This window comes from Acartia tonsa, chromosome 4, assembly GCF_053477335.1.
Source record: "Acartia tonsa isolate MP-2025a chromosome 4, ASM5347733v1, whole genome shotgun sequence".
In the NCBI taxonomy this organism is placed as follows: Eukaryota; Metazoa; Arthropoda; class Copepoda; order Calanoida; family Acartiidae; genus Acartia; species Acartia tonsa.
The window spans coordinates 31,964,716-31,977,636 of record NC_137263.1 but is presented as its reverse complement, the minus strand read 5'-3'; the positions used below and the strand labels follow the sequence as shown (position 1 = coordinate 31,977,636).

Genomic DNA, 12,921 nt, shown 5'->3' with positions numbered 1-12,921 from the left:
TGTGTAAAAATACTCGCCAAACCAAATATAAAGCCGCTTTATTTTCCAAGGATGTAAACAACTCTTATTATTTATTTATTTTAATAATAGTAAAATGTTATTCTACTTTTTAAAACAGCAAAACTTTTTTTCGGTATATCTTGCAATAACCACTGAACTGATTGTTATCTTTATTTTAGTGAAGCTTCCTTCGTATGCAGATTCCCTAGATATTAGGGCGAACCGCTATTTGAGAGATTAAATCTTTATATTGACTACCCTAGCGAAACATAATATTCACATAAAGTACCTACCTAAATATGTATAATAAATAATTTGACATTTAACATACCCAGCCTTAATTCAGATTATTTCAACAATTTTTAGACAAAATGGTGCTGGAAATTACATGTAATGACGAGTCAGTGAAGAGGCTGGAGAAATATTTGAATACAAACAAATATAAGGTAATAATTTCCTCATTATATATGTTGATGGTTTTATTAATATAATAAAATTAACACATGCTGTTTTTTCTTTATCGAGCTAGATAAAAGCAGTTCTGGCCGAAGCCCATTAAGATTAGTTTTAGACCTGATTGTCGGCTTTGATTTTGAAGAAAATACTAAACTTCAAACATAGAGAAAAAAATAAAAGAGAGGAATCGAAGCAACTAGAAGACGAAAATAGGCAGTGGGCCTACTCAGCGCTGTTGCCGCGCTAAAATTTATTGCTATTCCACTACTTTTCAAATGGGAGGATTAAAAATTATTTAAAAAAAATATTTTTTTACTTATTACTATTTCCATATTTAGGGCAAGAATATTAGATTAGATATTTTAGTTTAAATGTTTTAATTAAAAATTATTTTTATTTAAAAAAATTTGTTCATGAAAGATGAATCCTTCTATTTCTAAAAAGGGGGAAATTTTTTTCATAATGAACATTCTGCTGATTCTGACCGCCCACGGCTGTTTGCTAAATATCGCTTTTCTTTTTATTCACATTATTATTTATGATTGACTTACAAAAAGCCCTGGGCGGTTTTTGATTTTCGTCTGCTTCTAAATTTAGGGATGGGGAAGTAGTATTTTACCATGAAAAAGGGGTGAGTATTCATTCTCTTATCCTTTTTCCTTATGACTTCAAAGTATATTGATATCTGTGTCTGTTAGTCCATCTGCACATAGATTTGAGTAACTTAAGAATATTCGAGTCGAAGTCTTTAGAGGCAAGGGGCGATTCCATTAGAACGATAGATTCTGCGATTGAGATATTATTTTAAATCGGTCAATATTTAATGTTTTAATTTTTGTAATATAATTGATCAGCACCCACTATGTTTTCGATTAGAACCATTAGAACACATTTCTAGGTACTTAATTTATTTGTAGATTATAAATTGAATATTTTATATTTAATATATTTTTTGTATAGGAACTGGCTAAAAATGCTATGTCCTTTAATCGAAAGTTGAATGAAGAGAGGAAAACACGACTGCCATACGTAGATAGCCAGGTAGTAATTTTAGATTTTTAATAATTTTTAAAGGGGGGGGGCGAAAGTGACACTTTTTGAAACCAAAACTAAGAGTCAACAAAGGAACTCGACTAAAAAAAGGGTTACAGGTCTGAGATTTTGCATGGCAGTTGCTTTATAGGGGTACAATATGGAACTGTGAAGAAACGGCGGCGCAACCGCCAAAACCGCCGTTTCCCGCTGTAATTTTTGTTGCCTTTTCTCGGCGGTTTTCGGCGGTTGCGCCGCCATTTCTTCACAGTTCCATATTGTACCCCTATAAAGCAACTGCCATGGAAAATGTCAGACCTGTAACTCTTTTTTTAGTTGAGTTCCTTTGACTTTTAGTTTTGGTTTCAAAAAGTGTCACTTTCGCCCCCCCCCTTTAAAAGTTTTTAAAAATGTATCATAAGCTGCAAACAGTTGCCCGCCTTTATATAAAGTTTTGTCGCAGACGAGCGGATATTAGTTTATTTGCCGAGCCCAAGAAAGAAACTTGAAATCTGAATATATTATTTTAGACGAGATATACTTTTTCTTCAAACTATAATGTGCTGCAATCACACTGTATCTTTAAATTTGCAATCCTATATTATTATTAAAAAACTATTTTAATCTTTATATTTTGTCTAGACTGGAGTGGCTCAGCGACATTATGACCAAATGCGCCGTCGCCAAGAACGAATGCCAGGTCGACGAGATGGACAGATTGTGTCTTATCCACAGAAAAGATGGTCGAAGAAACGATACCAATACCTGCATTATTTTATGGTGCCTAAACATTTGAGAAATGATTTGCCCCCACCAGGCGAAACACCAGTTGTCCAGGTAATTTTAAAATTAATACAAATTTACTTTATCATTTTCACTTAGATATTTTTCAGTTTAATATTTATTAGAGTTATTACAAGATATTTTATGACATACCTTGACTCTTTATTTGTTTCTTAAACAACATTTCATATATTTAGGAGACTGCTGTTTTCCAAGATGATAATTCAAATCCTAAAAAGGACGATTGGGAGTTTTATGATGATGAAACGTATGCAATGCAAGAACCACTTGGCTCTGAGCCTGAAAGTGATTCTGACTTCGAATATGAGTCCAGCAGTCGTGGCAGAGGAAGAGGAAGGAAGAGAGGTCCTAAATCTAAATTGGTAAGTAAGGCGTTTTAATGCAACCATCTCGTAATCAATGCGCAAATGGCAATTAGAATCCGAATTTCGTCATGTAACTTGCCATGAGTAATCCTTGGTAGATATTTTCTCAAAATCGAACAAAAAGCTCAGCTGTTAGGCGGTTTTTGGCTATTTTTAGGGCAAATCTATCATTAATTACGTAGGAATCAACCTTTTAAAACTTATTTATTCTTAAACTCATGTGAAATGATACCAAAAACATTTTTTAGATTTCTAGTACCAGCGGCTACCGGCTCGGCTAGACCGGTTAAAAACGTCTGGGAACGTAAAGAGTATGATTTGTAGATAAGGCTTGTGACGGATTTGCCCTGAAAATAGCCAATAAAAATGGGTTAAATTTCTATGTGACAGATCAATTGCAATGTTTTCAAAATTAACAAGTTTTTGTTTAGAATACCCCTGGACCTGGAAGACAAAGGAAAAAGGCTCAAGACTTTGATGAGAGATCAAGTGATAGTAAGATATATTGAATAATAAAATTATGCATGCACTAATAATGCCTTATAACCCTTTGGGACGGTATTATCACAAAATGAATTGTAACTTTTAAAAAGTACCCTTATTATATCAGTTAGATTTGTCTTTTTTTAACGACATTAATCCAAATGAACAAAAGATCTAAAAAAGACTATTTGAAATTCTTAGGTAATGGGTATTTTTGTACTTAATGTAATGCTATCGTAGAAAATTGTTATTTCTATTGAAGGATCTAGCCGTAACTCGAGAAGAAGTGCAGGACCTCCCCCACAAACCCAGCAATCATTCAATCCACCGCCTATGCCCACTCCAACTCCCCCACAAAAAGTAAGCAAACTTAACCGAGCCAATAACTAGTTATTAAACTACCTACCCACCTTCCACGTAATAAAAAAATGTTTGTTTCAGGATAGATTAAGTAGTATATTCTTGGTTGTTTGTTGACAAATTCTTACTTAATATTGCACAGTTTTTTTTATAAATATTGCACAGTGTGTGAGTATGACATAGAGTACCATTAATATTAGGAACTGAGCACTTTTGTATTAATTAGATTTTGCACTATAGTAACATTTTGGGTGTTTTAGGCATACCTAATTAAATTGTTAATAATATTTAAGGAAAAAATTATTAGTTACCTATTGACTTATTTTGAATACTTACAATTATGAAGTTTAGTTGTAAATTAAAATTAAAATGGTAGAAATTAAATACATAGTTCAATGAAAAAAGAGGTAAAATGATATCAATATTGAAATATGCACTTTTCTATTGACCACTCAGGATCCGTCCCCAGCGCAGGAAGATGACTTTGAGCCTATGCAAGTTGTGGTCAATCCCAAATCAAAGGTTTTTATAGTCTAGTACTCCTGCTTGCTGCCACTCCTGCTTTAACCAGTTATAATTGCTTTTAATCCATGCTTTCGCTATGAAAATTAACTTACTATTTATTATGCCTAACAAACTGCTTGAGGTTAAGGATACATTTAGCTTGCACGACTGCTTAAAACATTTAGGGAGGACTCAGAAATTAAAACTGATATGAAGTTTACTTAACGCGCATGTCAGATACTTCAGCCTTTTTGCATGATTTTTTAGGTTTGAATGGAATTGAGGTACCAGAATTTTAACATTTAAACAGTGCTTTGTTTCAAGCAAAATAAAACATGTTTATGCATTTAAGAGCAGAAATTTAAAAGAGTATGCTGCATGTAAACATATGGCTGATATGAATCTTATTATATTAATCAAAATAAACAATAAAAGGTATATGAAAAGCATGATTTTTATTCAGTTGCAAAAATGTCTTCTATTTATATTCAAGAACGATGTGTCTTAAATTTTTTTTTTCTTATTCATGCAGGGTGTTTCAGAAAAAAACTGCGTTTTCCAGATTTAGGAAACAACCATTAGGAGTTCGAAAAAAATAATTATATGTCCATATTCTCTATAAAAATATGCATCGAATTTGTTACAGGGGTTTTTTAATATCTCTTAAAACAACAGCGCATTTTAGAGCCCAAAGAATCCAAAAGGTGCGTGTGTTTTTGTATTTTTAAAGAATTTTATGCTATAACGTTGAATTAAAACCTTTTTTTACTTGAAAACAACATTTTTAATAACAAAAAATTATATTCTTTTTGTTTTAATTTTAGTTCTAAGTATTAAAATTTCTCATATTTGTTCCTTGCCCCTCCCACTTTAATTTCTTAATCTCTTAGTTTTGATTGACAGATTATAAGAGATTGTCTCATAAAACATAAGTAATTTAAGAAAACGCACTTTTACTGACAATTTTAAACCATGATAGCTTGCTTATTTTTAAAGATATAAAAATGAAATAAAAAGTGACTTGTTTTATTTGTCAATGCACACAGTATTAATAGAGATTTTTTTTTCTAAAAATGACTTTGCCATAGAGAAATAGAAAAAAACTAAATTCTGAAGAACCTAAAAAGGTCTTTGCATGGAGCCAAAAAAGAAAATACGTAAAAAATTTCTTAGGGGGACATTGATTTACCCTTTTACTACTTTGATATTGTACTTTTGAAACAATATGTTGCAAAACATACAAGTTATTTCAATCTAATTGATATCTCATATTTAACATCAACCATTTATCCCCTACATGTACCTATCAATAGTACAGCCGCATTTTTAGAGATATTAAAAAACACCTTAAGTAAATCTGATGTACATTTTTACATAGAATATGGACCTATAATCCTTTTTTTCATATTCCTTGTGGTTGTTTCTCAAAACCGGAAAACGCAGTTTTTTTAAACACCGTGTATATAAATTTACCTCTCATTTATTGTTGATTAATTTTTGATGCAGATTTTTAAAAAACATTTAATTTTTTTTCATACTAAATTACTGGTTAGTATTTAAATTTGTCCTAATTTGGATTGTATTTAGAACTTATCATTTGATACTTATTAATATTACAAAATCACTCGATGAAAAATAATCAATGTGAATATTTAGGGATCATCTGATTATTGCGACTTCTGTTTGGGTGATGCTTCTATGAACAAGAAGACAACACAGGCCGAGGAGCTGATAGCTTGTGCTATCTGTGGGCGTGCAGGTCAGTTAGGCTGAAAATCAATGAATACGAAAAATAATCGATGTGTTCACTTTTTCTACATTAAATGTGTAATTTTATTCTATCTACTACGTTTTATTTAATTCTTGTAATAAGGGACATATAAATATCACTATCTGTTAGTTTCATTATAGATACAATGTGGTATAGTGCCAACATCCTATAATATAAAGTAGTAATGTCTCCTTTTGTTGGTAGCAAAGGATCACGCTAACCATTGAACTGATAAGGTTCTCCTTTACACTGTAGCTTCTCACAGGTCCTGGAAAGGTTTATAGAAGAGGAAAAAAATTGTTTCACCCCTATTATTTTTTACTTTTTCTTTTTGAAATAAAATTAAAAATGGGGTAGGGGTCGAATTTAAGTCCTTTCCATTTTACGGTACTTTCACAAAGTTCCTGGGATAGTTTTAAATTGAACCAAATTTTGCACCAAAAGTCAGAATTTGATATCCGTTATAATGAGTTTTTTTACTTGGATTAATCTGGAATCGGTTTGGAATAAATCCGCCAAAGTTTTCACAATCCGCTCAGAATCTGAATCCGATTTAGTGCAATGTGCCTTAGATTGCCATCCTTGATATTGTTTTTAATTTCAATCCTTAGTTGAAGAAGAACCAAAGATAGGGGGCGGAAGTGACACTTTTTGAAACCAAAACTAAAATTCAAAGGAACTCATCTAAATAAAGAGTTACAGCTCTGAGATTTGGCATGACAGTTGCGTTAAAGAGCTACAATATGGTACTGCGAAGAAACGGCGACGAAACCGCCGTTTCCCGCCGAATTATTTTTTGCCTTTTCTTGCCTAATTAGACAATTATCAACCATCTGAGATAAACTTTTTTATCATAAAAATTTCCCTTATATTTGCACTTGGCACTTGCGATTTTTTAAAATTTTGACATGTTTGAATTATTCCAACTCTAACAAAAAATGTTAGGTAAGTGTCAAGTGAAAATATAAGGGAAATTTTTATGAGAAAAAAAGTTTATCTCCGCCGCCGTTTTTTCACAGTTCCATATTGTACCTCTTTAAAGCAACTGCCCTGCCAAATCCCAGAGCTGTAACTCTTTATTTAGTTGAGTTCCTTTGACTTTTAGTTTTGGTTTCAAAAAGTGTCACTTACGCCCACTCCCTTTTATCTTGTTATGACTGTCCAAATCTATGATGAGCGAGGAGATATAATATTTTACTGTATCTAGGTCATCCAACCTGCCTGCAGTTTACTCCAAACATGAAGATATCTGTGAAGAAGTACCCCTGGCAGTGTATCGAGTGCAAGTCCTGCACCATCTGCGGAACTTCGGAGAATGACGACAAACTTCTGTTTTGTGATGATTGTGACCGTGGCTACCACATGTACTGTGTCACACCTCCTATGAGGGTAAGTTATTCAATAATATTTTACAGAGCAGGAAGATGTTTTTTTTCTGTTGAGATCTCGATAACCACTGAACCGGTTTAGTTTTTTTCATTTTAGGAAAGCTTTCCATATGCCCGTGGATGGTTTCAAGCTATACTTCCTACCTTAATTCTTTGGAAATCGCCCCTGCTACTTCATGTTCTTTTCTATTTCACTAAATGTCCCTATTCAATACAACAACAAACTAATGTACGAATCCTGTGATAGTATTGTATCAATAAAAGTCTTCGTGGTCTTATTAAAATAGATCTCTAAAAGTAGATCCAGGTTTCCGTAAAAGTATAATGAATATTGGTAAGCAATTATCCCTTATTACAGCAGCATATAGAAAATCTCAGCTTTTTGCACTTTATTAAATGTTTTAAGTTCGTTATAAGCGATGAAAAAAGGCACACAATACTACCTACTAAGTTTTACAGGAATTATATAACCATCTCTATGTTAAATCTGTAAATTATTATAATTTCACCATATTAACTTGTTTAGGAAGCACCCGAGGGTTCCTGGAGCTGTTCTATTTGTGTCAGCACCTTCCATAGAAAATAAAACAATCTTTCTGTTCCTACTTGAAACCTATATCTACTGTGTTTAATATTATCTTATACATATTATCAAGAATATTTGCAGCAAATAAAAAGCAATTTTGAATACAAAGAAATTTTTTTTGTATGTTTTACAATAATGCAAGTTTAGAGTTATTTTACGATTTTTACTTAAAAACGAATGTATTCTTAATAATGTTATTGTTGCACTTTCATAGCTGTTTGTTTCACAGATTCTTGTATGCCTTTCATAAATAAGATAGTTTGTTATGTAAATTAAGTAACGTATATGCCTTTTATTAACTCAACATAAAAATATTGCAATTTGACTTATTAGTTTTTGTTAAATCCTAAGGTATTGTTATGGAAAAAAAGATATTTTTTGTGGAGTCCATTATTTTATATAGATTTAACTTTAAAAACATCAAAAATAAAAAAAGAATGAGATTAATAAATGGCTTTGATTATTTTCCTTACTTATCTTATGCAATTTTTGAGATTATAATAAAAAATGCATTTTAATGTCTACACGTACGTTCTTATATATTTCTTACTAGGTAAGCTAAATATAAATAAGATTATGCAGTTTGTATAAAAGTACTTTATTATTATTATTAGTTTTAAAAGCGCCAATATTGCAAAGCATGGCTAACCCTGAAAAAAAAGTTGGCAGGACAATCTTAATATTGTATTGTATAGTGACTAGTTTATATAAATCTATTCAAGTTTTAGGATAGTTTGAATAATACATGAGCTTTTTAAACTGGATACATAAATATATTTTCTTTGTCTTAGTTTGGAACTTTCCTTCTGTTTTTCTTCATTTTCTTTCTCTTTTTTTATATCAACATCATATTGCAAAAAAATCTCTTAAAAACGGCTACAGGGAGATAGAGGGGACAATGGGCTGTTCAGTACACTAGTTTCCAAAGTTTTATAATAACGTTTTTCTATACATTTCCATAACTTTGGGGACTTCAGTAAATTTTGATTAGTTAGTCCATTAAGTTGAGTGTCCAAACGTTTCAACCACCAATTGTAATTTATTGCAGGGGTAATTTTATGTATCAAGATTTTAGATGTACATCAATTTATCCGCTTTGTCCTATCCCTTTAGATTCCTGCGGATAGGGTAATATAAGATAGAATTAAACTACCAAAAATAAAATTACATTCAAAGAATATTTTGTCTACAAACACATTTAAAGGAAATTAAATGGAAAAATATTTGCCAATGTTTTTAAGTTTTAATTGAGATAAAATATCGTGTCCTTTAAACTAGGGGAAGATATATTATCTTTTATTGTCTCTTCATTTCCATGGATCTTAACGAATAATACATTGGGCGGTAAATTAATGTACATTCAAATTATTATTAATAAAATAACCCCTATTTGGAGCGAAAGTAAATAAGTTAAGCATATTCTTTGGAACCAACCATTTAAAATTTATTAAAAGTTTTTGTTTTAAGTCTTATGAATGGGAGAACGTGTTTATAAAACTTTGTGTTCAAGTTTGATGTATAGTCCAATGAAGGGAGGGAAGGGGTATTGGGTTGTTTAATATACAACTCTAAAAAGTTTTATAATAATGTTTTCTTATTTGTTGACTGAGCAACTTTGGGGACTTTGAGTGAATTTTGATTGGCTGGTTCATTAAGTTGAGTGTCTAAACCACTAATTGTAATCTACAGAAGGGGTACTCGTACTTTTGTGTATCATCGTTGAGAATTTACATCAATTTCTGGCCATTGTCTCATCCCTTTGGATCCCTGAGTTTAATGTCCTCTGTTTTTACATAATTCCCTACCTATGCAGATGAGCTGTATCACCAGTTTAAAAAACTCATGAGAAACTTGTTATGTAAAGTTTTTTTTTATACATTAACTTGTCTGAATAATAAACTTATGCAAATAACTGATAATTTTATTTATTTTTAAATTTTAATATTGTAGTAAATGGATGTTTCTGTCTTTTTACAATATTTAAAGAAGTGTTATTTTCCCCTAAAAATATTTTTTTTTAGAAATTGTTCTTGGATGTTTAATTTCAAACCTAACCCTAATTATTTCGTTTGATTACAAACACTTTTCTGGTTAAAAGCGAAGGTATTGTATAACTATGGTATGTACATTGTACGTCTGTGTAATAACTCAATAATCGTTACCAGTAAGTTATTACGTCCATTAAAAACCTTTTAACTTTTTTTATAATAACTTTTTATGATAGAATTACTCGATTTATCTCATTTTTGGAACAATAATTCCTGTGAAAGAAATGTACAATACATAAGCAAATCATCTAATTTCAAGTCCTAAAAATGTAATTATATCCTTAAAAAGTATTCTGTATTTACGTAATTTTGCAACATATTTATATACAATTTTGTATGGACTTATAGATCAATATTATGTTTATTAAATTCTGATACTCTGCAAGAGTTAATGTTCTTTTGTCCTACCGTCACATTTTAGAGCTTCACTCTTATGGAAGTTGTCATCCTTGTGTTATTTTGCATAAAATCTCAGAATGTTCACTTTTCACATTGAGAAAAGTTCACAATCCTCTTAAATTCGTGATCAGATATTTTAGAATTTTTCAAATATTTTTTTTTTATTACAACATTAATCATAAATATCCCTTTTTGTTAATAATATAGAAGATTAAAATATTCTATTCTATCAAGTAGTAATTTGTGTGTTTATGTCCCTAAAGATCTTGTAAACGACTTGACCGATGTTGCACAATTTTCAGGGAAGTTTGATATAGTCTAAGGAAGGTTTTATACTATTTTAAAATAAACATAAATGAGTGTGTATGGAGGGGGGGGGGGGAAGACACTTTTTGGGGCGAAGGGCGAAATCACTGAAATCACTAGCCCATCATTTATTGTTTTTTGTCCGCTTCATTTACACTGAAGAGTTATCAATTATCGACAAGGTTTACAATTGTCCCTGGATAGTTAAAGTTAATTTTATTTCTAAATATAAATCTAGGTATGGGTTTAGGCTATTTATCTGTTTCTTTTAATACAGAGTCCCTTGATGATAAAGGAGTACCGCTCGAGTCAAACATGATCTAAGCATGTAAGGACCGATTCTACTTAATTATAGAAAAGCTTCGCTTAAACGATAAATCCTATTCATTTAAAGTAGTAAGGTTTTTTGTCTGTAGCATAAGATTTCAGTAACTCCTGAACTGATTGAGTTCTCCATTTTAGGGAATCTTCAGAAAGGTCCTGATATGGTTTTCGGCTATTTTACTTTTTTATTTAAGTTTTAGAATGGTTTTAGGCTGTACAGAGTTAATAGATGCTAGGGGCGCAACCGCTAGAATATCATAAATTTGAGGAGAGTGCAATGTTATTGTAACTATATGTATACAAAGTGACCAACTAATTGTATAGTAAGATTCCAACAACTCTCGCAAGACCAAATAGATATATCAAGGGATTTGCACAAAACTTGAGGATATAAAGTTTCACAGTGATCAAAACTTTTTTCTTAGATTATACCAAGATTTTTGGATGTGCACTTTATAAAGTTGCTTTATTCGATGCAATAACATATAATGTAACTACTATTTATTAAACTAGCGGATGCGTCTATAGGGGCTTTTTATAGAGGGGAGGGGGTGTCGATCTACACCTTAAATTTCCAAGGACCCCAGTAAATTTAATTTAAATAAAAAACAATGTTTTTATAAAGAAGTTAGGTAGCCTTTTCCAAAAGAGATTAAATTGAATTTATCTGGTTTTCATAAGATGCTTAACGTAGAAAATTTGTAAGTAATCAGGGCAATAAAAAAAAAGGATGATAGCAAAGAAATCAGATGAACAAATGAACTTTGACAAACTGAAACATTGAGTGATTGGTTTTTGATATAAAAGAAAAAACCTATATTAAAAACCTATCCCAATTTTGATAGGTTTAAAACTGAACATGAAAAATGACGACTACATCTTGTATAAAGATATAATTATTTATTAATCAACATGATATAAATTGACACAAGGACGTTTTTGTGAAGATAAGAAAGTTGTTACTCTTTATAAAAACTGTGCCAAACAGAAATAATTATGCACAGTGTGAAATCGATGGTACGATTCTAACATGCCTACTATTTGAGCTATCGAACGCACAGGTATGAAATATTCATGTTTATGAAGTCAGGTTCAATTACATTTTTGGCACGTTTGAACTGTGCTTTTTACATTATTATCAAAGTAAATATTTGCTTTACTTTCGTCTAATTTGAATATAAAGTTGATAATAAAATAAAAAAGCGCCTTGATGTGAATATATTTTGTGGAAGACTATCAGCTTACCAAGTTCTGACAAGTTTTGCTGGGGTGCTCAAAACTTTTTCTATTACATCCATCCATATAAGACTGTTGACAGCCAGGCTGCCTCTCTCTACACATATTTTTACACAGTTTTTGTGAATGGTTCGTGCAGTTGCCAGTATCATGTTAGAGCATTGTTTACAACTCTTTTCATTTAGATTTCTAGCTAAGAAAAGTTTTCACATAGTATAATATTGATTTATATTTATCGTATGATTTATATATGTTTGGAAGTGTTGGGAATTAATAACTTTCTTTTTTCGTGAACAAAGCATCATATAAAACTATGTATACGATACTTATGCTTTAAACACGGTTAAATCTATCTATGCAAGCGTATGCGAATAGGGGCGAGCACAGGGTTTCGCCTGGGGGGGGGGGGTGAACCGTGAGGGAGGCCTTCCCAATTTTAATTTTAAGGGTGGTTTTGAACCCTCTTAGCCCATTTTTGCACAACTATGGTCAATGTGGGAAATAAAATTAGGGCAATTGTGAGAATTTTAAAGAAAAGGGGGAATGTAAAAATATGTTGGAAAGAAAAAACTTGTGAAGACAGAGGAAAAATATGTTATTCTATAAATGGATCAGTTTGTCCTTGTTTTGAGTGTGTGTGTGTGTTTTGTGTGTGTGTGTGTGTTGATATGAAGTACTGTCTAGCCCTGATATTATTACCTACATAAACCTTTATTATTCTTGTGTAACCTTAATGCTTTACAAAACTATTATGCATTTATGTTTTGTACCTGACCTAAAGTGGGTTTGCAATTTCTTGCAATTGATGCACTTCTCATTCTCAACTTGGCCAACTAATCTTTAAAATTCATACAAAAAG

The 12,921-nt window shown here is 31.3% G+C and overlaps 1 protein-coding gene across 2 annotated transcripts; it reads left to right on the top strand.

Moving 5' to 3' along the window:
• Positions 1-324: 324 nt before the first annotated feature.
• Positions 325-9,661, top strand: LOC145316812 (zinc finger protein ubi-d4-like). Of its 2 annotated transcripts, XM_080157550.1 has the most exons (10): positions 325-446; positions 1,417-1,497; positions 2,131-2,325; positions 2,469-2,654; positions 3,089-3,152; positions 3,403-3,500; positions 3,957-4,022; positions 5,661-5,763; positions 6,983-7,164; positions 7,690-9,661. In XM_080157550.1, the coding sequence occupies exons 1-10, from the start codon at positions 372-374 to the stop codon at positions 7,747-7,749; spliced, it is 1,110 nt and encodes a 369-aa protein (XP_080013676.1). In that variant the 5' UTR covers positions 325-371; the 3' UTR covers positions 7,750-9,661. The 2 variants fall into 2 exon arrangements, with proteins under 2 accessions (XP_080013676.1, XP_080013677.1); XM_080157551.1 differs by lacking the exon at positions 3,957-4,022.
• Positions 9,662-12,921: the final 3,260 nt, after the last annotated feature.

Coding starts and splice junctions, on each gene's coding strand:
- LOC145316812 (XM_080157550.1), top strand. CDS start 372: ATGGTGCTGGAAATTACATGTAATGACGAGTCAGTGAAGAGGCTGGAG. Junction 1,498..2,130: donor TGCCATACGTAGATAGCCAG/GTAGTAATTTTA, acceptor TATTTTGTCTAG/ACTGGAGTGGCTCAGCGACA. Junction 2,326..2,468: donor GCGAAACACCAGTTGTCCAG/GTAATTTTAAAA, acceptor TCATATATTTAG/GAGACTGCTGTTTTCCAAGA.